The sequence below is a fragment of the Pongo pygmaeus genome, chromosome 17 (genome assembly GCF_028885625.2).
Source record: "Pongo pygmaeus isolate AG05252 chromosome 17, NHGRI_mPonPyg2-v2.0_pri, whole genome shotgun sequence".
NCBI lineage: Eukaryota > Metazoa > Chordata > Mammalia > Primates > Hominidae > Pongo > Pongo pygmaeus.
Window position 1 is genome coordinate 49,803,342 of NC_072390.2, and position 26,934 is coordinate 49,830,275.

Genomic DNA, 26,934 nt, shown 5'->3' on the forward strand with positions numbered 1-26,934 from the left:
AAGAAAAAAAGGACTATTTGTCAGACAAAGAATGCAAAAATGTCCATCAGCCCAGATCCTGTGGTCATTACAGATATAATATAAGGGATAATACAAAATTAGCCAGGCGTGGTGGTGCATGCCTGTAATCCCAGCTACTCGGGAGGCTGAGACATGAGAATCGCTTGAACCCAGGAGGCAGAAGTTGTGGTGAGCTGAGATTGCACCATTGCACTCCAGCCTGGGCAACAAGAGCAAAACTCTGTCTCTAAATAAATAAATTAAATAACCTTAAAAAATTGAAAATCTGTCCAAAATATATACAAGAAGAAATCTAAAATCTGAATAGCTCTGAGTCTCTTAAGGAAATTAATTATAGTTTAAAATTTGCTCATAAAATGTATTCTAGGCTAGATAGTTCAATGAAGAATACTTTCAGCATTAAAGGAAAAAATAATTAATTGTACGGAATCTCTTCAAGGTAATGGGAGAAGATGGTATACTACCCACCTAATTTTATGGAATCTGTGGATTATGCTCTTTAGAAAGGAAGATTTCCTCCCTCAAACAAGACCAGAAGGAGCCTGGTTTTCCCTAGAATTCTCCTCACATCTCCCCAGAACACCCTCCAGGCCTTTGTCAGGTAGTTACTGCTGAGCCTTTCATCATCATTTAAAGGAATCTCTTTCCAACAGTTAGCATTCACTTCTCTGGCAGACTGAATCTAACTAACTATCTACAATATGACAAAATATGCATTTATCACTTACATTACACTCCTCTACTCAAGGTGCTTGTTATTTGTAAAGATGGTTTTCATTTAATTTCTTTTGGTCTGTTTACTCAATAATATAACTAATTACACAGGACCAGTCAAAATTCCAGACTGCCAGTTGGTCTAGGGGGCTCCCCAGGAAGCTCCAAAGCAATGAGAACATTCCTTCCCAGTAAGCCATGCTAAAGGGCAATAAGTGACTATATAAACCATGAGTTAGCAAACTATTTCAGGAAGGCCAGATAGCCACTTGTTTTTGCAAATAAAAAGTTTTCATGGAACATAGTCATGCCCATGTTATCTAAGGCTGCTTTCTGCCATGATGGCAGAGTTAAATACTTGGAACAGAAACTCTGTGGCCCTCAAAGCTGAAAATATTTACTATCATGTCCTTCAGAGAAAATGTATGCTGACCCCTGATCTAAATGAGAATTTTCTTCCTTTTAAAATGTTTTACTGATTTCCTGCTGATTATAAATTTACTGATAGCTTATTGTAAAAAAAAAAAAAAAGAAAAAATAACATGTAAGAGAATAAAGATAAAAGTCACTTATTGCCAGAAGCCTACTTAGCAAATTGTATCTATAATGGTAAACTAATATTTTTCCTATTGTTATGTCATATTTTACATGTCCATAATATAGCTCTATAACATCATTTAAAATTATGTCTTTAATGGGTGGATGTTAGTAATTCCTTTCTTGATATTCCTTCTTCCCCCTCCCTGACGCAAGCTTTCTCAGTAGCCACACCTGCCCTGATTTTCCTTTAAGTAATTCGCTCTTTTCCTGAGACATTGTTTTGTTAACTTTGAATTTTGACAATTTCAAAATTATATAAAAATTGAAAGAATAATACAGAGAATTCCTGTATATCCTTTACCCAGAGTCCTCAAATGTTAACATTTTACCATATTTACTTTATAATTCTCCATCCTACCAACTCTAATCTATTTACCTATCTAGATATATATCTATATATAACACATCTAGACATACTACTATACCTATTACTCTTCCATATACCTATCTAGGCATATTATATATATATATGCAATATGTACATATATACATTATATATATTTAATTTTGGAGAGGAGAAAATGTATACAAATTTATTTAACATGTATACACAGGGAGAATCACAGGGTAATTGCCCCACATATGTAGAATATTTGTCTGAATTATTTAAGAGTAAGTTGCAGACACTATGCCCCTTTGACATTTATGTAGAGTAAGATGGGAGAGCATTTTGAGCAGAGGAGTGACATGGTCTGACTTATATGATCTAGGGGCTGTGTTGAGAACTGAGTGACGTAGGGCAAGCAGGGAAGCAGGGAGGCTATTAGCCTGAGCAACTGGAAGGACAAAATTACCGTTTTCTAAGAGGAGGAAGACTAAAGGAAGACATGTTTGGGGAAGAAATTTGCTTCTGGATATATTAGGTTTAATATGCCTAATCAGTCATGGTACCAAAGCCAATTTATAAGGCTCCTTATGTTTTCAGAGCCAGAATTTTCTGCTCTTATGATACTGATGATTCTCTAAGATTGCACCATCCACCCTGGAGGTTGCTGACTCCCACTTGATTGCTGGCCTGCCACTCATCCTGTGCTGTTTTCTTGGAGCCTGACCTCCTCAGTGATTGCTGCTGGAGAGGCTGAATGGTGCAACCTGGAAGTGCGGAGTAGCTGATGCTCTGTGGTGGAAACCGACCAGATGGAGAGAGGAGTCTGCAGAGAAGTCTTCTCTTTCTTCCTCACCCCATAGTAAGGTAAGATGCAGTACTTTAGTTCACATGGCTTGTGTCTTGAAAATGATCAGTGAGACTAAGCAAACAGGTGTGCCTTTAGAAGCTACAGACAGCTCAGTAACACCTACTCATATTTGCTTTCTCTCCTCTGCTTCACTTCTCATTTACCTTCAGTCATGCTTTTCTTGAATTGCATCACCCTAATATTGTCTTAGTAATAAGGTTTTGTCTTAGGCCCTATTTTCTCAGGAATCCAGACTAAGACAGGTTTCATAGTGGAGATGTTTATTAGGCAAAGGGATACATGAGTCTGAAGTTCAGAGAAGAGGTCTCTGGGCTGGGGATATAGATTTTGGATTTGTAGATAGTATTTAACAAGATAAGACCATGAGATCAACTAGGAAGTGGATATAGCTAGAAAAGAAAAGAGAGCTGAACACTGAGCCCTCAGGCACTCCAATATGTAGAAAGAAGTCCAGAGAGGTGAGGAAATACCAGCATTGAGACTGAGAAGAAACAGCTCATAAGGTAGAGGGAAATCAAGAGTGTTGTTCTGGAAGCCAAACTAAAATATGTCAATTATACAAAATACTATTCATTGGTAAGCAATGTAAGTCTGAGAAATGAGAACTGGAATCATCAACACTGAGGTTATCAAACTTGGCTAGAACTCTATGTTGAGAAAAATTGTATAATATATAGTAATGTCACACCTCTCATTCCTGATATAATTTGTATCTTCTTTTTCTCCTGATCAGTTTGGCTAGAAGTTTATCAATTTTACTATTATTTTTACAAGATACTTTTGGTTTAAATTGAGTACAGAAATTCATTTTTTGCTCTTGTTTTTCTGTTTCCTATTTTATTGATTTCAAATCTAATCTTTATTTCTTTTCCTCTCTTTATCTTGGGTTTACTTTATTCTTATTCTATCTTATTAAGTTGGAAGCTGAGGTAATTGAGAACTTTTTTCTACTATAATTGCTTTATTGCTATGAATTTCTCTCTAAGTAATACTTTGGCTGTATCTCATAGATGATGATGAAGTTAATGATGATGATAATAATTTTAATATATATTTTTTGAAGAACTGTTTTAGGTTCACAGCAAAATGGAGCAGAAGGTACAGAGATTTCCCATATATGCCCTACCCCCACACATGCATAGCCTCATCCATTGTCAACATCCCCCACCAGAGTGGTATATTTGTTACAACTGATGAGCCTACGTTAACACTACATTATCACCCCAAATCCATAATTTACATTAGGGTTCACTTTTGGTGTTGTACACTACAAGGGTTTCGACAAATTTATGACATATATCTACTATTATAATATATACAGTAGTTTTACTGTCCTAAAAATTCTCTGTGCTTTGTGTATTCATTTGTATTCATCCTCTCTCCCCTCTACCAACCCCTGCAACCACTGATCTTTTGGATGTCTCCAGAGTTTTGATTTTCCAGAATGTTATATAATGGAATCATACAGTATGTAACCCTTTCATACTGGCTTCTTTCACTTAATAATATGCATTTACATTTCCTGTTTTTTCATGGCTTGATAGCCCATTTATTTTTAGCACTGAATAATATCCCACTGTCTAGATATTCCATAGTTTATTTATCCATTCACCTACCAAAGGAAGTTTTGGTAGTAAATGTAAATCTAATCTTTATTTCAAATCTAATCTTTATTTCTTTTCCTCTCTTTATCTTGGGTTTACTTTATTCTTTACTTTATTCTTATTCTATCTTATTAAGATAGATAATTCTGGCCCAGAATGTGGTCTATCTTGGTGAATATTCCATGTGAACTTGAGAATAATGTGTATTCTGCCGTGTTAGATGAAATGGTATATAGATGTTCATTATATCCAGTTATTGGTGTTGTTGAGTTCAACTATGTCCTTACCTGCTGGATCTGTTTATGTCTGATATAGGGGCATTGAAGTCTCCAAGTGTCATGGTGGATTCATCTATTTCTCCTTGCAGTGTTATCAGTTTTTGCCTCATGTATTTTGACAATGTTGTCAGGCACATACATGTTAAGAATTGTTATGTCTTCTAGGAGAATTAATCCCTCTATCATTTTGTAATACTCCTGGTTGTCCCCGATACCTTTCCTTGTTTTGAAGTCTGCATTGTCTGAAATTGATATAGATGCTTCCACTTTCTTTTGATTAACATTAGTATGGTACATCTCTCTCCATCCATTTACTTTTAATCTATTTTTGTTTTTATATTTAAGGTGGGTTGCATTGCTTGTAGACAATATATACTTGGGTATTGTTTTTTGATCAACTCTGACAATCTCTTACAATTGATGCATTTAGACCATTGATATTTCAAAGTGATTATTGACATACTTGAATTACCATCATATTCGTTACTGTTTTCTATTTGTTGTCCTTGTTTTTTGTTACTATTTTTGTCTTCTACTCTTTCTATGCCTCTTGTGATTTTTCTTTTTTTAAAAAAATGTGGTCTCACTATGTTGCCTGGCTGGTCTCAAACTCCTTGGTTTAAGTGATCCTCCTGCCTCAGCCGCCTGAGTAGCTGGGTCGATAGGCATGGGCCACTGCACCTGGCTCATGGGTCTTGTGATTTTAATTGAGCATTTTATATGATCTGCCCGCCTCGGCCTCCCAAAGTGCTGGGATTACAGGCATGAGCCGCTGGGATTACAGGCATGAGCCACTGCGCCCAGCCAGGTGTTGGGTATTTAAAAAATACACACACATACACACGTTCATGTCCGATACAGGGACATTGTATTCTTGAACTTTCTTCTGGTATGTATTTAAGTTTTGTCTTCTCAGGTCTTGCTTTTAAGTTTTATGCAGTGTTTAGGGTTTATTTTTCTCCACAAAGTAGGCAAGATCCTTCCCTAGTACTCTAACTAACTACGAGTTTTTTCAAACCTCAGCACTACTGCCATTTGGGGCTAATTCATTATTATAAATTGTAGGATACTTAGTAGCATTTCTGATCTCTACCCACTAAATGCCAGTAGTGCCCATCTCCTCTGGTTGTGACAACCAAAAATGTCTCCTGGGGAACAGAATTGCCCTTGAGAATCACTGCCCTGATGCTCTATGAATTATGAAGTTTTCTACTCTGGCCGATACCATTCCTGTCTCTTTGTGAGTTCCGGTGATCTTTCCCTCTAATCCTTTTGGATAGTTCTTTTCCCAAACTCAGGTAGTCTCCTTACATATATATGCTCATAAGTACTCAACTGAATACTTGAGAGGGACTCTGCAGATCTCCACTGTTGTCTGTGCACTTATCTCCTGATACTCTGTCCTGCAAAAGCTAGCCACCTTGGCCTCCCAGGACTTCTTCCTCCATCTTCTCAACTTAAGAAAACTGCCAGTCTCTGCCTGAGCCACCCTCCCTGTGCTGAGGCCTGGAAGTTCTCCCCAGGCAAGTAAATGGGCAATCCAAGTTTGCCTCATTTTTTTGTCTCTCGGGAATCCCATCTTCCCATTCTTTGCCTCTGTCTGCTATATTTTGTCTGATATTTTATTCAGGCAGGTTAGATCTGATCCCTGTACTCCATCTTGGCCTGAAGGTTTTTGTGTGATAAAAACAGCATATTTTTATGTTAATTAGAAAAGTTCAGAAGACAGGAAAAACTGATAATGTGGGAAACGTGAGGATTATTGGAGTATGTCTTTCCATAGGTGTGAGAAGACAGCTTGGATCCAGTGGAGAGGTTAGCCTTAGGCAGAAGCAGACAGTTGATCTAAAGTTCAGAGGAAAGAAGGAAGCCGTATATAGACATATAAACACAGGTTTTTTGTTTTTTTTTTCCTAAATGTGTTTGTTGTGAATAATGGTGTGATATAGATGGGGAGAGGTATATAGATAGAACATTTATATAGGTGTATAGAGAATAAAAAATGTTACTAGGATGTTATTAGGATTATGGATTCACGTGACTTTTTGGGTGATTTTTATTTCTAAACTTTTCCTATTATATTACCTTCATAAGAAAATATGTAAAGAAACATTTTAAGAATTTAGATAAACTAGATGTTTTGTTTTGTTCAGCTGTTCTCAGCACCTTGTCACATTACTCATTTGCTTAAAACCTCTAATGGTCTCTCATTACATTCAAAGAAAAAGTTATAGTTCTATCAATGGCTAACCAGGTCCTCCATGATCCAGCTTCTCCCTGCCACCCTCACCACATTTGTCTTTGGCCTCACCTAGGTCCCATGTTCATTCTGCTGTAGCCATACGGGCCTCTTTGGTTTCTTGCACAAATGAGGCATTGCTCTTACATCAGCTTGCTTTGCAGTTGGTGTTTTCATGCCTGGAACATTCTCCAGTCTTATGGCTTGCTTCCTTATACTATCTTTTCTCCAATGTCACTTTCTCAGTGAAAACCTTCCCTGGCCAGCCTATCTAAATTGCACTATCTTTCCTTCTTGACATTTTGTATCCCTTTCCTATTTTCTCCCTAACCACTTCTCATCATATGACATACAATATGCTTTCTTAAAAAACTGTTTCTCATTTACTTTTGGTTTTCCACTGCCATGTATAGTTTTTCACACACACAAGCAACAGCTGTAAATCCCAGAACAGTGCCTGACCCAGAGTAGGCATTTAAATGTGTTGAATAAAAGCTTGCAAAATGTTTTCCTCAATTTTGAAAGACATCTCTTTGAAAACTCCATCTTGGGAGATGTGATTAATAGAGGTGCCAGGTGACATAGAGCACTGCTACATTTCTGGCCATAGAAAAGAGCCCACAGGGTGAGGCTGCTCAGGTCTGTGTGTGCTCATTCAGGTCTTGAGTCCACAGGCCTGAGAATGAAACAAAGAGCCAGAGAACCATGGAGCTGGGATGGAAGTCATTGGAAGGGCTCCAAGGGTTGTATACAGGGAATGCTTGAGGGGAATCCCCCAAGAACAATGGTAGGAGATGGGTACAGCTCTCAGCAGTGTAACTCTTAAAGTCCCAGGTTAATGAGTCTAGAGGAAGAATAAGAAGAGAACTGCCAAAGAGGCAATTGTGTAAAAAGCTGTTCGTCCACATTCCCAACATCAATGTTCAGTTACTATTGGAATGTAAAGTGTATGTGTGTGGGGTGTGTGTTACAGGGAGAATGGAGTAACAAATGGCAAAAGCTGACACAGGCCAAATCATGGAAGGCCATGCTAATTTTATTAACTTACTTATATAGTGCATAAAGTCTAGAATTTAAAATTACAAAGGTTTTCTACAAATCAATAAGAAAATACAAATAACCTATATTAATCAGAACAGAAACCCAATTCAATTATCTTAAACAAGAAAGGGACTTTATTGGCTCACAAAACTTTAAAGTCCGGAGGTAGGGCAGGCTTTAGGCACAGCTGGATCTAGGGCCTCCAGAAAAATGACTTCAGAACTTAGTTCTCTTTCCATTTCTGCTAGCATCCGAGTTTCTCCTCAGACAGACTCTCTCCACATGGCACAAATTCAGGCTTACATGGTCCTTGGTTCCTGGCATCTCCATAAAGCCTTCTTTCCAGTAGTCCCAGCAGAAGTTCTGTTGAGGGCTCTCCTTAGCCTGGCTTAAGTTATATACCCATTCTTTAATCACTGAGGCTAGGAAGCTGTGGGACTCAGGAGGCCAGGCCTGGTCACATGCTCACCTAAGCCACAGGGAATAGGTTCCCCACAAATAAATAAAGGTTGTGTTACCAGAAGATGGGGAAGGAGATGCTGAACAAATAAAAACAAGATATCCACACATAACCCAATAGAAAGCAGGTAAAGGATACAAACAATCCACAGTAAACTATAAATGGCCAATAAACATGAAAATAACCCCAATCTCACCATTTTTTTTATAATCAGGGAAATGCAAAATAAGAAAAGATTCTTTTTCACCCAACAGATACTATCAAGTGTAGGTATGGTTATATGGGGAAATGAACATTTTCCATACACTTGGCGAAAATACAGTTATGAAGGCCTTTGGGAAGACTGAAGGTGGACAGAGAACAACCCCTTTGACCCAACAATCCACCTTACTGGACTCCAGACTAAACAAATATTCACACATATGCACAAAGACATCTGAATAGGATGTTTACTTTGGCAATGTAATAGCGAGAGGAAAAAAAATTAAGGGAATAGTTAAATAATGGCATTTTCATAGTATTTAATCTTATTCAACCATTAAAGAAATTTAAAGACCTATTATCTTTTTTTGAAACCAAAATTTTAAAAAGCTACAGAATATGAGATCCTATTTATGTAAAAAGTGTTTTTATGTGGATGTATATTCGTACTGAAAGGTGACTAGAGGATGTATGTTAAACTGTGGTAAGTGGAATGTGATTGGTAGCATTGGAGAAAAGGGTCTCTCTATTCAAAGAACTGTGTTTTTTATACAATGAGAAGGTAGTCATTAGACTTTCATAATTAAAAAAAGGAAAATGGGCAAAAGCAATTCATAATAGGAAATGCAAATGGCCAAGAAACATGAAAAGATGTTCCTCCTCATTAATATTCAAAGAAAAGAAATTTTGCCTATCAGATTGGCAAAAATTTTTAAGGATTCAGGGTTGGCAGACTATAGGCAAACAGGCATTCTTACTAATGATGGAGTTGTAAATTGGTGAAATATTTTTGGTAGTAGTTTTCAAAACTGCAAATGTGAAATCTGATCCAATAATTTCTAGTTATTCATCCTATAGAAATACCCACACAAGTAGCAAAATACATGTACAGGAATGTTAATTACACTTCTATCCATAATGAACCTAATTATCAATCCATAGGGGATTAAATAAATTAAAGAATATTCATGCAATGGAATAGTATATAGTTATGAAAAAAGAACATCTTCAATGTGGGGGGAGAGGAGGCAAGTCTCAGTGTAGTGCATGTGAAATGGGGTTATGTCCTACTTTATATGGTAGCTGAGGATTAAGAGTTAATCCATGATAAAGCACTTCAAATAGTGCCTGTCACAGCAACCACAGGTGTCAGCTATTAACACATTATTGATTAAATAAGTATATGCCTAAATCTGGAAGAACAAACGAAATTATCATGACTTCTGGGTAACACTGTGAAAGGAAACATCCTTTTTCATTTTACATTTCTGCACTGTAAAAAATTCAAACCAGCAATGTTTAATAGCTTTCACATTTGTTAACCATAAACACAAATTTATCAAGGTTTAATAGCCACTACCCATGGCATGGTGAATATGTCCCTGGAGTCTACAGAACCAGATTTGAGTTTTATCTCTAGGCCACATGCAAGTCACATGATCTCTGAATCTTGCTTTCCTAGTCTACAAATCTAAGTGAGATAGGTACAGTGTCTAAGCCAATGCCTGGCATGTAGATTATTTCAGTACATGTAACCCTCCCTTCAATTTACATGAATATGAGACATATTGCTAAAGATCAAGTACCAACTGGGTATGACTACAGAGAGCTTAACCTCCAAGAAAGCCAGAAGAAAAAACCAGCAAATGCTCAGTGGCTACTGGGCAGATATCAGCAATCTGCATGACCTAAAATGACTGCTCATTTGCTAACCAAACAGATACTCTGGCGATGCCACTGCTTGGCAACTGCCATATCACCACTTCATCAGAAGCTAGGCACTCCCCCAGATTTCTATGATTATCTGTGTGGGTAATAAATGAATGTGTGGATGGAATTTAAAAATCACTACATAGTATTTAAAATCAATTTGTCTAGTGGGGACTAAGCCTAACCAGAGATAGAAGGTACACATCTCATAATTTCCTCTTCTTGTGTGCCACCATCCAGTTTTTTTTGGTCCAGTCCCTTTTTCCCACAGAGCTTTGCCTTAGCCTCAGAATCCTTTCTGAACAATGCAGATATTAGAGCTGCCAAGACAAAAACAGTATTTGCCAACCCTAGTACTACTTTTTCTACACTCACATTACCAAATATCTTTGGCATTTATGACAAATCTACCACAGCGAAGCGTCCTTGTATATAGGAACCGTATACGATCTTAAAAAGCATGACATAATAGCCATTGAGAGGTTGCTCCCTTCTTACCTACTCTGATACAAGAATTCTGTCATCCCAGCCGTCTTCCAAATATGCCACCTCAAAACCTACTTGGAAAGAAGCCAGTTATAAATAAATAAATCACATCATTTATCTTAGAGCAGAGGAGTTTACAGCTTTATTGGACATTGACTTGTTTCCCCTCAGCCACAAAGAGAAAAAGACCCAAACAAAAGTCCCTACATTTTCTTGTATAACTTAAAATACATTATATCATTACTACATATTTATACTTCAATAAATCTTAATCTATAAAGCACATTTTTTATAATTGTTATCAGAAAACCTATAAACAAGCTCCATTCTGCCTCACTTTTCCACCAGCTGGCCTTGCATTTATTACTATGCTTTTTAATAGGCTCATGCAAAACCTCACCTTCCATTTTTAAACTTGATCCAAGCACCAGATATAACCAAAATCTCTGAACTAGGAAATATTTGTATTCACATGGGTCATTTTCCACACAATGATGCCCATTATAAAAAAGCCTCCTCTCATATTCTATATTTTAACTTCCAGAGTTTTCCACTAAACAGTAGAACCACAGTACTTGGAATTCTCAGCCAAGGAGTATATAATCCTACTACTACAATGTATTACTTTAATACATTTTTAAAAATGTGTTAAGACTGAAAATTAAAAAAAAAATTCAATTGTGATAGGTTAATAAACTAGTTGTTAATAGTCTAGTTGTTTATTTTTTAAATAGAACAGTCCATTCAACTTAATATGTAGGTACAACCTCAATGCTATTAGAGATTGATTAGTTCTTTAAAAAGATTCACAAACTTCCAAATTGTGGTAAGAGTATCGTGGACTCACCTCTGAACACTGGAGAGCCAGCTAGCTCTTTGAGCCGAGTCCTCCTCCCCCTCCAAATACAACACCCTGGTAAAAGAACTACAGTTCTGGGAACCTCACAGGTGACCTCCCCTGAGGAATGCTCAGACAAGAGGAAGAGGCTAAGTTACATAAAACAGCAAACCCCTATGATTTACAGTGGAAGAAATACCTACCTACTTATGGTAGGATTACAGTACCTAGCACAGTGCCTTGTCGGTAGAAAATGTTTAATAATAAATGCATGGCTGCTTTTTTAGCCTGACGTTCAACCCTTTTGTACCAAAGGAATAAAAAATAGGTAACCTGATACTTGCCCACCTGTCAGGGAATTTTCTGTCCTTAACAAAGATGAAGGCAAAATAATGATGAATTCGATCATCTTTTTCTAAGAGCCATGACAGACCATTACCCTTATGTCTACATTTGCCTTCAACACTGCCATCCACTACAAATTTTTCCCTAGTGTTATAATTTCTACCTTCATTATTTTACAACTGTTTATTGTTTAGACTGTATGCTTTTTAATAATATATGGGAAAACATTATTTTCATTAGTAAGATGACTCCAAATTATAGAGAGGATGAGTAGCTTTTGAATTTTCCCGCAGGCAGAATATAAATTCTTGATACACTTCAATTCTTAGATCAAAGTATTTGCATATCTTCCCCAATCAAGGTGTTCCATTCACTTTTTGATGTTTTATCACCATCACTTCTTATCTGAGATCTTATGGCTCATTTTGAGGCTCTTAGCCATCCTTTATCCTCTATTTTCTCAAATGCATATTCAAATTAGGTAAAAGGAAACAAGGGTAAATTTTTAAAAGATGGTTTAAAATGGTTTTCAGACTGTAATTCCTGTTGCCTTTTAATATATAAGGGAATGTATCCTTATAAAGAACATTTCAATGATCAATGCAGAAATATTGTATTTATCTTAAAAAAAGGAAACTTTCAAGAAAGGGACAATGAATCAGGTAGTTCATTATTTGGAGAAGTAATACAGACTATAAACATCACATGGAAAATTTAGGCATTAAGACCTGAATTAAGTTTAAAATTTCAGTTTCTAGGCAGGTACGACACCATTTCTTTCAAGATAAATATCATAATGGTGAGTGAAGATTTTTACATTTCCCAGTGGATTTTCTGACAGTCAATAGGGAAAAAAACTATTCTGCATCATTTCATATTTTAAATTTTGTCTTCATTTCTGAAGAAAAAGACCTGAGTGCTGATTTTTTTTTCTTCAATCTCTTAAACTTTCACAACATTCAGAAGTTTTTCTGCATTGTGTCTTCTCTGATGTCTAAAAAGATTTGAGCTTTGACTATACGATTTCCCACACTGAACGCATTCATAAGGTTTCTCCCCAGTATGGATTCTCTGATGATTAATAAGCCCCGAATTCTGGCTAAAGGCTTTCCCACATTCAAGACATTTGTAAGGTTTTTCTCCAGTGTGGACTCTCTGGTGTTGCACAAGAATGGAACTTCGGCTGAATGCTTTCCCACACTCAACACATCCATAAGGTTTCTCCCCACTGTGAATTCTTTGATGAAGAATAAGGGCTGAGCCCTGACTGAAGTGTTTTCCACATTCATCACATATATGTTGTTTCTTTCGAGAAGGATTTCTCTTTCTTTCAAACCTGCCCTTGGGGAAACAGGTTTCTCCATATTTAAAAATTTGAGGAACACCCATATTGAGAGTGCCAGGAACTTCATGGGATTCTACTGCTGAAGGAAGCTCCTGCTTTGGAGCTAGTGCTCCATTTTCAGTCCTACCATCATCATCTGAAATAAACAGAAAATGTAAATATCATTCATTATCTATTAAGGGAAAAAGAAATCTAAAAAAAATTTAATGTACTAAAATAGCTTGCACACATCTATAAACCACTCTGACACTGGTGTTAAGGCCTATTCTCAAAAAAGAAAAAATGAAATTACTCTGAATAACAGTATAACATCATGATATAAGAGATATCTGAATAAAACATAGGCAAGTGGTTTACAAATGGTAGTCAGAAAACAAAGGTCAGAAAGATGGTAGATTCTAAGATGGTTACGGAGATAGTCAAAGTGATGTGGCTAGGTATGGATGAAACTTTGTAAGAATAAAAATAAAATAAAATTGGCCACTAGGAAATCATTATAATGTTCTTTTACTTTGAGAAAGGGAGAAATTACATCAAAATACAAAGATGTAAATTGAAAAAACATGTCAGAAAGTGGCTATTTCTGAAATGAACAAGCCAAGTCAGGTGACAGCCAATGTTAGACTAAAAGCAGAACACAGGAGTCTTGACAAGAAGGGGCTGAAGATAAGCTGGGGGCATCCTGTGTTAACCAAAGACATGACATAAAAATCCAGTATGCCCCTAATAAATGAAAGTTTTCCAATAAAAGAAGCTTGTCCCGTGTGGTATTTGTCTTGGTACTTAGAAAAATGGTTATTTCTAAGCCTCAGTGAAACGTGTCCAATGAAAGAAAAGCCTGAATTACCAACATGGGGTAGCATCACTCACATGCAGGCAGAGATAACAGCAAGTGTCATTTAAGACTTTTCTAAAACTTCATGCCTTTAAGTAAAGATCCCGTTCATATAGGGTTAGCAACTGCCTTCAGTGAAGAGGAAAACAGTAAATAATTAACAAAAAGATCAAGTCAGGAGATAAGGCTAAGAGAGAGAGACTGAAAGGTTAGAGGAGGATAGTGAGGCTTGGCGACTTGAAAAACAGAGGAGTGAGTGTGAAGATTAAGTGGAGACAAACAGCACACAGGAAACAGAAATTCCCAAGTGTGGAAGAGACTAGACAGCTGAAATAAAGAACACAGGTGAAAAGTCACTCTAAAATTCAGATGATGAGAAGTTGAAAATATCACCCCCATATATCAAGAATGATACTTCTCAAACTTTATTGCACAGAAGAATGTCCCATGAAACATGTAAAACTGCAGATTTTCAGCAGACTTCAGACCCACCCCAAAAGTTGACTGGCTGGCACTGTCCCCTCAGATGTGAAGAAAACCTGCCAGACCTCATTCAGTGGCATACCAGCACCATCTCCAACTACCTCAAGGAATGATTACTAAAGCAGAGTCAAACAAAATTTCATTTTAGTTCACATAAACATGAGAAAGCAATCTAGCAGTTTTAGGAATATACTGGGCCATATCAAAGGATACACGTAAGTATATGGTGTTAATGACCAATATATTGGGAAAGACTGGTCTTGTGAATTAATACAACTGAGCTTTTAAAAAAGCTTTTTCTGCATTTAAAGCATGTTATAGCTAAGGAGGCTTTTTTTGCATAAATACTTAGAAAAAGGAAAAAAATTACTCCAAATATTTCTACAAAACAAGCTTCTTAGAAGAAAATGACTCTAGGTAGACATTGAAGAAAATCAGAAATAAATAATTAGAAAGACTTCAGTGATATACAACAAACAGATTAGAAGAGGTTTTCAGGTAAGCTTACTGTACCAATGGAATTAGGCAGGAGATTGAAAGTAAAAGGATGTAAAACAGATGACAAGTAATACTGAATGCAAAATAGACTTGGTCCATGGGTGGATGCTGGCTCAAAGTAAGGCAAATGCTAGCCTCACATGGGCAGCTCTTTTTAGGAAGGAGACTGAAAGGGAAGAAAAGGCTGAAGATGTTAATATCTAGGAATAAAAGGTCTGAGGCCAGCAAAATCAACTTAATCAGAAAAAAACTGAAATATTAGATTAAGAGTGATATGATCCCCCCCACCAGTGAGAACAAGCAAAGTTCTGAACAAAAGGCCTACACTCTCTTTCACCCTCTAGGCCACACAGAGTTCTGGTCCTCACCACAGTGCCTTAGGGAATGGAGCTCCCAGGATGCCCACTTGAGCTGGTTCTCCACAGCATCAAGCTCAGAACTTGGTAATCCCTGAGCTTCTTCTTGAGATACCATGTCTTCTACTAGTACTTCCCGTTTTCGTCGACGGAGAGAAACCTGGAAACAGAAAGATTTGATTCAGAGAAGGAACTGTAATGAGAATCAGAACTAAAAACATGTAAGAGAAACCCCATAAAACAAAAATACTGCAGAAGCCTAGATGGCAAAGCAGCACAGATAACAGGGAGTGGTAGGGGAATGGGGGAAAAGGCATAAACATAATCCTAACTTAGTTGAGTGGAATTAATTCAGCAGCTTTGCCTACTACCTATGCCAGTGCTTCTGACACAGGAAATGACACAAGCAGGCTCACCGGTTGTCCAGGGTCATCAAGTTCACTCTCCAAATCCTCCAGCACTGTCACTGCCTCCTCTCCATTCTCTGGATGATGATCTCGAACCCAAGTCTGTAGCTCTTTGGGTAGGATGGCAACAAACTGCTCCAGCACTACCAGCTCCAAGATTTGTTCTTTTGTGTGCGTCTCTGGCCTGAGCCACAGACGGCAAAGTTCTCGGAGCTGGCTCACAGCCTCACGGGGCCCAGGTGAATCCTGGTATCCAAACTGCCTGAATCGCTGTCGGAAAATCTCTGGGTCTGGGAGATGATTCCAGGGGATACTTGATCCCTCTTCGCCATCAGGATCCTCCTCCAACTTCACTCTCAGAATTTTTTCCTCTTCATCTGGAGTTGGGATGATAAGTATTGAATCTTCTTCCACTGACTGTGCAGACATTCTGATTTATAATATTTCAAGAAAAGACAACTGAGGCAGAATATAAGCCTCAGGGCAATACCCCGTTTTCTTCACAGGCACTCCTGAGGCATAAGAAATAAAAGATATATAAATAAGCAAAAATATCCTAAGAATTTGGACTTACACTGGTAAAAGTAAAAGATATTTGTTCTTTGACTGAGTTAAAAATTCCAATCAATAACCTACACCAAGAATTGGCAAACTACAGCTTCACGGCCAAATCTAGCCTGCCACCCATTTCTGTACAACACCTGCACCAACAATAATTTTCACATTTTTAAATGGCTGTGGTCTTCACCACGGTGCCTTAGGGAACAGAGCTCCCTAAAATCAAATGAACACCTAATGATATTTAGGGAATGGAGCTCCCCAAAATCAAATGAATACCTCATGACACGTGAAAATGATATGAAATTAACATGACTGTGTCCATAAATAATTGTACTTATTCATACTTCACGCTACAATAGCAGAGTTGAGTAGTTTCAACAGACTAGATGGCCTAAAAAAACCCAACACAGTCATGCACTACAAAATGATGTTTGGGTCAATGAAGGACCACATAGATGACAGTGCTCCCATAAGATTATAATGGAGCTGAAAAATTCAAGATTCGCCTAGTGACACTGTAGCTGTTGTAAGGTCAATACATTACTCACATGTTTGTGGTGATGCTGGTGTAAACAAACCTGCTGTGTTGCCAGTTTAACACATACAGTTATGTATGTGGTACATAAAACTTGATAACAATAATAAACGATTATGTTACTGGTTTATGTATTTACTATACTTTTTATACTATACTATTTTAGAGTGTGCTCCTTCTACTTATTACATAAAAAAGTTAACTGCAAAATGGCCTCAGGCAGGTCCTTCAGGAGGTATTATAGAAGGCACTGTTATTATGGAGATGACAGCTCCGTGCATGTTACTGCTCCTGAAACCTTCCAGTGGGACAAGATACAGAGGTAGAAGGCAATGATACTGATAATCCAGACCCTGTGTAAGCCTAAGCTAATGTATGTGTTTGTCTTAGCTTTTAACAAAAACAGTTCCAAAAGAAAAAAAAAATTGGCCAGGTGCAATGGTTCACACCTGTAATCTCAGCACTATAGGAGGCTGAGGCAGGAGGATCACTAAAGACCAGGAGTTCAAGGCTCCACTGAGCTATGATCACACCACTGCATTCCAGCCTGGGCAACAGAGTAAGACCCTGTCTCTAAAAAATGAATTTAAAAATAGCAAAAAGCTGTGCCAGGCGCGGTGGCTCAGGCTTGTAATCCCAGCACTTTGGGAGGCCGAGGCGGGCGGATCACGAGGTCAAGAGATCAAGAGATCAAGACCATCCTGGCCAACATGGTGAAACCCTGTCTCTACTAAAAATACAAAAATTAGCTGGGCATGGTGGATTGCGCCTGTGGTCCCAGCTACTTGGGAGGCTGAGGCAGGAGAATCTCTTGAACCCGGGAGGTGGAGGTTGCAGTGAGCCAAGATCGCGCCACTGCACTCTAGCCTGGCGACACAGCGACTCTATCTATAAAAAAAAAAAAAAAAAAAGGTAAAAAGCTTACAGAATAAGGATATAAATATATTTGTACAGCCATACAATGTGTTTGTATTTTAAGCGAAGTGTTATTACAAAAGAGTAAAAAAGTTAAAAAAAATGTAAAAGTTTGTAAGTGAAAAAGTTCCAGTAAGCTAAGGTTAATTATTGAAGAAAAATGTTTTCTTAATAAATTTAGTGTAGCCTAAGTGTTCAGTGTTTATATAGTCTATAGGAGTGTACAGTAATGTCCTAGGCCTCCAAATTCACCACTCACTGACTGACTTCTTAGAGCAACTTCCAATCCAGCAAGGTCCATTCATGGTAAGTGCCCTGTACAGGCATTTTTTTTTTTTTTGAACCTTTTATATCATATTTTACTCTTATCTTTTCTATGTTTTGATACACAAATAGTTAGCATTGTGTTACAATTCTCTACAGTATTCAGTACAGCAACATGCTGTACCAGTTTGTAGCCTAGGCGCAATAGGCTATACCAGATAGCCTAAGTGTGTAGTAGGCTACGCCATTTAGGTTTGTGCAAGTACATTCTATGACGTTCGCACAAGGATGAAATAGCCTAACACATTTCTCAGACCACAGCACTATCGTTGAGTTATGCATGACCTTATTTACTATATGGCCGCTTACAGAAAAAGTTTGCCAATCATGACCTACTACGACGACAAACCCTATGTCAATAATCAAAAGAATCCAAGTAAGAACCAGACTACTTCAGTGCTTTATAAATGTGCCTGACCCTGGAACGCATTATTTCCAATTCAGGATTGGTGTTTCCTGACACACACAAGTCAACTCAAAAGGAAGGTTCGCTTTATTATTATGTGCTTAAAAAAATTTTCTTTACCATTTAAAAAATATTTTTAAGGTGTTTAAGAACTCCTTGGACTTAAAATATATGTGAAAAAATGTTCACTTGCTGAGTAGCAGATCACATAATACTGAAAAGATCATATGTGAAAAACAGATCACATAATTTTGAAAAATTATCTTGCACATAATACGTAAATATTCAGTCTTCCACCACAACATACGTACATTTATATTTATAATGACAGGCATTAATCACAGAAAATTCTATTAAGAAAAGGCACTCGCATAAGCACCTTAACTTCTTGCAGTGGTCCAGGACTCACAGTTTCCCTAGCTTCTACCTTCAGGGAAACTGTATGCTGCTTCTGGACCTTTATTATTTGCACGATCATGCCCGTGCTGTTGTTTACGACACATACTAGCAATGAGCCATTCAGCCTATTTATTTACTCAGGGCCCAAAATCTGAACAATAACAACTGAAAAAAACTTATTGTAACCCAAGCAAGATGAAGACTGGAATCAAAAAAGGCCTTATCAGACAAGTAATACACACTGGTTTAATTAAATACCCTGGAGTGTGGTGGCCTTATAAATAAGGTCTAGCCAACATTCATTCGTTCCTATTCCAAGACCCTGCTTATCAACGGTGCAAGTATTTCCACATAATTTTCTCTTCCTTTTATGCTGTAGAACATACTGCTTGTGGGAAGTGGAGGGAAGGCCCACGGTCCCGACAATGTTTGGGCAGGGTACCTCGTTCCAGGTGGATCGCCCACCTTAATGCTGCATAAACCTGCTGTGTACCCCAGTCCCGGCCCGACGTCCTCTAGCCCCTCTTCCCAGCACTCAGGACGGCTGATTTCAGATGACCAAAGGCCACCCTGTGACAACAGCGTCGGAACCACGGCACTTCCGCCTGCGGCCGGTGGGACTACAAATCCCAGCAGCCCCGCGCAAGTCTCGTCCCACTACCACCTCCTCCCATCACGACTCCCAGAACCCTCCGCGAGACGCCAGGGCCTCGAAATAGAACAAAACCGGCCGGTGGGGGAGGGGGAAGGTGAGGGTCTCGGAGGACGCAGGGGGTTAGAGAGCTCTCTGCAGATGCCGAAGACCCAAGCCGGCCTGTCGCCTACCTCTCCCAGCCCCACAATTGCTAGGCGCGGAGACCGCGGCCTGTTCCCCGCGCCTCCCGGGAAACTGAGGAAGGTCCCGGGCAGGCTTCCCCGCCGGCTCCTGCTAAGAGGTCCGCAGACCCTAGCCCGGTGTCCCCCTCCCTCTCATAATGTTCCCCGCACACCGGCGCAAACCTCCGGCTCAGGAACCGCAGCAGCTTCGCTGTCCACGGCAGACGCAGAAACGCCGTTCACAAGCCTTTTCCCAGCAGCCCCCGGCGCGGGCTGCTTCCGGTCTGCGGGCCTGAGGAGGCGGGGAGAGGTAAAGCCCACGTTGCCATGGAGAAGCGCCCCGGGCGGGGGAGGGGCGGCCCCACGACAATGACCGCATTGAGGCTGCGCTTGGCCTCGCGCCTCTCCTGGAACAGCCCAGCGTCCTCTGGACCGTTTAAAGAAAAGAAAAAGAGAGGACTCTACCATTAAGATAGTCCTTACAATTTCACAAGCCCTTTCACGTGCATTATCTTGTGGATCCTCTCAGTAATCCCCTGCAAGAAGGAATGAAAGGGAGTATTTGTGAAAGCTTACTGCATTGTGCCAAGCACTCTCGTCGTGCTTTACATGCCATTTATTTTTTCACAAATACATGATGTAGGAACTTTCATTATCCCCATTTCACAGCTGAGATAGTTGAGGCACAAATACAGTAAATAATTTGACAAGAGCTCACAACTCATTTGTGGGTAGCAAGATTTGAAACCAAGACGTGATTCAAATCTTTGGCTCCCACTAGTTATGTCACGGAGCTTTATTCTGACCTATTTATCTGTCAGGAAAACTAGATAAGACAGGTTAAGAGTTTTGGCAGTGATGTCGCGGTGAATTTGTAGAATGCATGGTCATCTTAAAGCTGGGCATTTTATACCATAAAACAACTGCTGACGCGATCATTTAAAATTACAAATCAGACCACATCACTCCCCTATTTAAAGCCCTCCAATTTATGTCATAATAATTTATGACATAAAAACTCCTTATAATGGCATGTAAGTCCCCTGTGGTCTGTTGCCTGCCTGCACCCCCAGACCCTGGCGCCCCCAATCACCTCAGCTCTTCGGCTCATTGTGGCCCAAGATCCTCAGCCTCACCGCCTGCCTTTCATGGCGCATGACCCTTCGTGGCACTGTTATTAATGGAAGTGATCTCATTTATTCACTTGTTTTTTGTTTTGTTTCGTCTTTAAGTCCCTTAAGGGCAGGGACCTTGTCTGTCTTGTTCACCACAGTATCCCATCCTAGATCCCGGAAACTGACTGCCTGGTAAATAGAGAACTCAATAAATATTTGTTGAATAAATAAGTGAATTGTGGAATGGTTACATTGCTGCCTTTAGCTAGGTCACATGATTGGCATCAGACACCACACAAAGGAGCCCTGTTGTTTAAGGACTGGTCAAAAGTGTAGATCCAGCCTAACATAAGCATTTCAAGATCCTCAGGCTTTGACTTTTTGCCTCATTCGAGAAAATGCCCTCTGAAAAGTGCCGTCAGGCTCCGCTGGATTCGTGCATGAGAGAGCAAGTAAGCGAGCAGCTGATGGTATACCACTGCTTTTCACTCCTACCAGAGCTCTTCTCACAACCCCTGCTAACACTTCTGTCTTCATTGCAGGAAGCTTCAGAAATACAGCCTTTTCACTCTGCTACTTGGATACGGCCCCTAAGCAACTTGGCTCCTCTTCCCAACCTTTCCCTCTTTTCTGATTTGTAAAGGCTAGATGAAGGCATTTTTGTTTTAAGAATTTTTACATCTAATTAATGTTGGAAAACAAAAATAATAAATCTCAAACGAAACCTTGGGGAAGTTAAAAATGTTGCAAAATTTTACAAAACCCTTTTCCTGTGATTACATTGTTTGTTTTGTTTTTGAGACAGGGTCTTGCTCTGTCACCCAGGCTGTAGGGCAATGGTGCAGTCTTGGCTCACTGCAGCTTCAGCCTCCTGGACTCAGTGATCCTCCCGCCTCAGCCTCCTGAGTAACTGGGCATTTTATATCATAAAACAGCTGTTGACGCGATCATTTAAAATTACAAATCAAACCACTTCATTCTCCTATTTAAAGGCCTCCATTTTATGCTGTAATAATTTATCTTGAAATGCTTATGGAAGGCTGGACTTACACTTTTGTTAAGTCCTTAAACAACAGGTGTGCTCCACCATGCCCAGCTAATTTGTTTGTTTGTTTGTTTGTTTTTCAGAGATGAGTTCTTCCTGTGTTTCCCAGGCTGCTCTCCAACTCCTGGGCACAAGTGACCCTCCTGCCTTGGCCTCCTAAATTGCTAGGATTGCAGGTGTGAGCCACCGTGCCTGGCCTCCATTCTATTATTCTTAATTATTTGTAAAATACTAAATGGAAACCACAGTAAGGTTTTCCTCACTAAGTTACTCCTTTGAGGGCAGGGGCTACTAACACCTGCTTTGAAACATCATCCTTCTGAGGTCCTCTGGGATTTTTTCCTGAATGGTGGCCCTTGTTGCCATCTTAAAGATCTAATCAAGATAAAACATCATGTTCCTCTGGACAACCTGAATGGAGGGAGCAGCTTCATACCAGGGTCCGACAACCTTGCACATATCCACATAGGCCACATAGGCAATGCCTGAACTACAGCTGATCTGAGTCTTGGCAGAACACCTTGGGATCCTCCCAGAAGATGAGTGCATGAGAGGCTTGTAAGCAGCTACTGCAAGGCCGTTTCCCACTCAGCTCTCTGTCTTCCAAAGAGACTATCATGAGGCAGTTTTTATTGCTTCCTGGGTTCCAATGAGCCATTCTGCCTTACCCTTTTAGAGTACAGCTGCAGGTTATAACAAGGCTTAGCTGCAGCATGGCATTAACCCCTCAGCAACAAGGTGTCCACAGTGTATGCTGTAGTCATCCAGCCCCTTCTGTTTTGGTGTCATCATTTTGGTATCTGAGACAAAAGCTCATGGAGAGCTGGCACTTGCTTTTGCTTTCAATGTCTGTGCAAATAATAATATGTTTAAATTCAAAAAGGGTTCGTTACTAGCCAAATCTTTCAACCTTGCCTTGATACCAAATATCTGATTCGTTAATTAATAGTAAAATGTACAAAACAACCAGACAGATACTACCTGGGTACCAGAGATATAGAGATGAATAAAATGAAGTCATGATCCCGACTTTGTTTTTCCCTTTAAAAGAGATGAGGTCTCACTCTGTTGCCCAGGCTGGAGTACAGTGGCGTAATCACAGCTTGCTGCAGCCTCGCACTCCTGGTAGGGATCCTCCCACCTCAGCCTTCTAAAACGCTAGGATTACAGTTGTGAGCCACCATGTCCAGTTTGATTCCTTCTTTTACATTACCATCTTGTTAAGGAAATAAACAACAACAGAAAAAAACAAGTATTCACAAGGCAGTGTAGAAGTGCTACAGTAGAGAAGAGCAGAAGGCCTGCAAGGGCTCCTAAATGAGATGGTGTGCTGAGAGGGAAGTGAGGCACCCTGAAATGGAGGAAGTCAGCCAAAAAAGTTTCCAGGCTGGGCATGAGTGGCCTGCACCTTTGGTCCCAGCTACTCAAGAGACTGAGGTGGGAGGACTGCTTGAACCTGAAGGGTTGAGGATGCAGTGAGCTCTGATCGCATCACTGTACTTAAGCCTTGTGGACAGAGCGAGATCGTGATCAAAAAAAAAAAAAGTGTTCACATTGGAAGGAAAGCATAGACCTTCAGATTTGGTGTTATCAGATTCCATCCAAGACTGATTTTTTTTCCAGGCTTTGGAGCTGTCAGTCCCCTTCAGCTCAAAAGTATCTCCCTCTGGGCACTTTAAGTACATTGCTTTAAGATTCCATTTTAGCTAGTTAAGTATACAGTATGAGGAGTCTTTTCATTGCAAGTGACTGAAAACCTAAGAGGCAGCATTGTTAGCTTCCCGCACAAAGCGCTTCCCCTTACTTCTAATACATTTCTGATTTTTTTGGATGGAGAGGGGGAACAGTGTGCCCAGCTGTAAGCAATAAATTGTAATTGAGCTAAGCTATCCATGACCATTCTGCTTCCCTGTGCCAGATACTCGCTTTGCCTTGCTGGCGCTGAGGAATGGGTATGTGATTCATTTCTGGTCCATGAGATATAAGGGGAAATAGTTTGTATCTTTGAAGAAATCTATCTAAATTCATTTAAATTGTCAGATTTATTGGCATAAAGTTGTTCACAATTATTTCCTTAATATCTTTAATGTCAGTTCCTTAATATCTTTTTAATGTTTGTAGCTATGTCCCCTCTTTCATTCTTGACATTGCTAATTTCTAGTTTCTTTTTTCTTAATCAAGACTTCAAGTTTTGCTCGAGGCTTATCAATTTTATTAATTTTTCAAAGAATCAACTTTTGGCTTTGTTTATTTGTTTCATTATTTGTTCTCTATTTATGGAGTTCCTCCCCTTTTAATAAAATTAACAGACAGCAAAATATGGCACTTTTGGGGGGGCAGATATTTCTGAGTTTTAGATTTGTGAAACGACCACCAAAATCATGATACACAATAGTTCCATCATTCTATAAAACTCCATCAGGTTGTACTCACGCCTTCGCCACATCCCAATTCATGGCAACCACAGATTTGTCATCTGTCACAATAGTATTGACTTGTCCAGAATGTAATAAAAATGGAATCATAAAGTATGTTATCTTTTAAGGCTGGTTTCTTTCATTCATCATAATGCCTTTGAGATTCATCTGTGTTGCCACACGTATCAATAGTCGATTCCAGTCTATTACTGAGTAATATTCCACTTGTATCTATCATAATTTGTCCATTCAACCACAGAAGGACTTTGGGTTGTTTCTGGATTTGGATGATTATGAATAGAACTACTATAAATATTCATGGACAGAGGCCAGGCATGGTGGCTTATGCCTGTAATCCCAGCACTTTGGGAAGACAAGGCAGGTGGATCACCTGAGGTCAGGAGTTCAACCAGCCTGGCCAACGTGGTGAAACCCCCTCTCTACTAAACTAAAAATTACCTGGGCATGGTGGTGCGCACCTGTAATCCCAGCTACTTGGGAGGCTGAGATAGGAGAATCGCTTGAAGCTGGGAGGCGGAGGTTGCAGTGAGCCGAGATTGCGCCATTGCACTCCAGCTTGGGCGACAGAGTGGGACTCTGTCTCAAAAAAAAAAAAAAATTCATGGACAGGTTTTTATATGAACATAGATTTTATTTCACTAGAGTAAATATCTAGAAGTGGGATTGGTGGGTCATATGGGAGGTACATGGTTAACTTTCAAGGAAACTGCTGAACTGTTTTCCAGAGTGTCTGCACCATTTTGCACCACCAGCAATGCATGAGTGCTCCAAATGCTCCTCATCCTTAACAGCACTTGGTATTGTCTTTTGCTGCTGCTGTTTATCCATACTAATGTATGTGTTGTCATAGCTCATCATGGTTTTAATTTGCATTTCCCTAAAGGCTAATGATGTTGGACAACTTTTCAGGTGCTTTTTGCTACCTATAAGTACTCTTTTATGAAGTGTCTGCTCAAGTCTCCCTCCCCATTCAAATTTTTTTTCTTACTATTGAGTTTTGGAAATTCTATGTTGGACATAAGTCTTCTGTCTAATTTGTGATTTGAAAATATTTATCTGAGTCTGCAACTTATATTTTCTTAATAGTGTGTTTTGCAGAGCAACACTTGTTAATTTTTATGAACGTCAATTTATCTATTTTTTAGTGCTTTTAGTGTCATATGTAATAATACCTAATACCAGACCATGAAGACACTCTCTTATGTTTTCTTCTAAGAGTTTTACAGTTTTACATTTCACATTGAATATATGATTTAGTTTGCATGAATTTTAGTATAAGGCATGAACTATAGGTCCAGGGTTTTTTGTTTTTGTTTTTGTTTTGCATAGAGATGCCCAATTGTTCTATTTGGTAAAAAGTTCATCCTTTGTCCATTGAACTGCCTTTGCATCTTTATAAAAAATCAGTTGGTCATATTTCTCAATTCTCTAATCTGTTATATTATCAAGCATGTTATCTCACATGCTTGATTACTGTAGCCTTATGATAATTGTCAAAAACCTGGGCTGGGCATGGTGGCTTATGCCTGTAATCCCAGCACTTTGGGAGGCCACGGTGGGAGAATCACTTGAGGCCAGGAGTTCAAGTTCAGCCTGGTCTACATAGAGAGACCCCATCTCTACAAAAAAATGAAAAAATTATCTGGGTGTGGTGGTACACACCTGTAGTCCCAGCTACTAAGGAAGTTAAGGCAGGAGGACTGCTTGAACCCAGAAGATTGAGACTGCAGTGAGCTATGATTGTGCCACTGTACTCCAGCCTGGGTGACAGAGCAAGACCCTGTTTGTTTAAAAAAAAAAAAAATCTGGTAGTTTGAGTCCATTTAGCATTCCATATATCTTTTAGAATCAGCTTGCCTATATTTACAAAAACACCCTATTCTATTGGAAATTCTACTGGAATTACATTAAATCCATTGTTCAATTTAGGGATGTCCATGAACACTCTACATCTCCCCATTTATTTTGATATTCTTTGATTTTCTTCATCATCATTTTATAGATTTCAGTATACAAATTCTACCCATGCTTTTTTCAATTTATTCTTAAATACTTAGTGTTTTATGAGCTAAATGTTTTTCTTTTGAGACAGAGTCTTGCTTTGTCACCCAGGCTGGAGTGCAGTGGTGCAATCTAAGCTCACTGCAGCTTCTGCCTCCTGGGTGCAAGGATTCTCATTCCTCAACCTCCTGAGTAGCTGGGATTACAGGCAAGTGACATCACACCCAGCTAATCTGTGTGTGTGTGTATATTTAGTAGAGATGAGGTTTCACTATGCCGGCCAGGCTGGTCTCAAACTCCTGGTCTCAAGTGATCCACCAGCCTTAGCCTCCCAAAGTGCTGGGATTATAGGTGTGAGCTACCGCACCTGGCCTTTAAATAGTATTTAAAAAATTTTTGATTTCCAATGTTTACTGTCAGTATATATAAATGTAATTGATTTTTGTATATTGACTTTTGCTATGGACTAAGTGTTTGTGTTCCCCTGAACTTTATATGTTAAAGCCCTAATTCACAATGTGGTGGTATTTGGAGGTGAGGCCTTAGGAGGTGATATAGTTTGGATCTGTGTTCCTGCTCAAATCTCATGTTGAACTGTGATTCCCTAATGTTGGAGGTGAGGCCTGATAGGAGGTGATTGGATAATGGAGGCAAGTTCTTGTGAATGATTTAGTAGCACCATCCTCCTTTGGTGCTGTTCTCGTGATAGAATTGTCACGAGA

The 26,934-nt window shown here is 39.2% G+C and overlaps 2 protein-coding genes across 5 annotated transcripts in view; one reads left to right on the plus strand and one right to left on the minus strand.

The window, feature by feature from the left end:
* Positions 1-7,804: 7,804 nt before the first annotated feature.
* Positions 7,805-19,884, minus strand: ZNF24 (zinc finger protein 24). Its single transcript, XM_054461380.2, has 4 exons — positions 19,797-19,884; positions 15,667-16,169; positions 15,263-15,410; positions 7,805-13,214 (listed from the first exon to the last, which is right to left on the minus strand). Exons 2-4 carry the CDS (start codon positions 16,084-16,086, stop codon positions 12,676-12,678), a joined length of 1,107 nt encoding a protein of 368 aa, XP_054317355.1. The 5' UTR covers positions 16,087-16,169; positions 19,797-19,884; the 3' UTR covers positions 7,805-12,675.
* The window catches only part of LOC129019109 (uncharacterized), a 93,492-nt gene continuing 84,561 nt past the window's right edge, over positions 18,004-26,934 (plus strand). Inside the window, exons 1-2 of one of the 4 annotated variants that reach the window (XM_063653545.1) lie at positions 18,004-19,923; positions 21,857-21,949. In XM_063653545.1, coding sequence (XP_063509615.1) covers positions 19,267-19,923; positions 21,857-21,862 — 663 coding nt within the window. In that variant the 5' untranslated portion in view covers positions 18,004-19,266 and the 3' untranslated portion in view covers positions 21,863-21,949. Of the gene's footprint in view, positions 19,924-20,328; positions 20,921-21,856; positions 24,302-26,934 lie in introns of those variants that run through there. The other 3 variants (XM_063653544.1, XM_063653543.1, XR_010124166.1) reach the window with 3 other exon arrangements.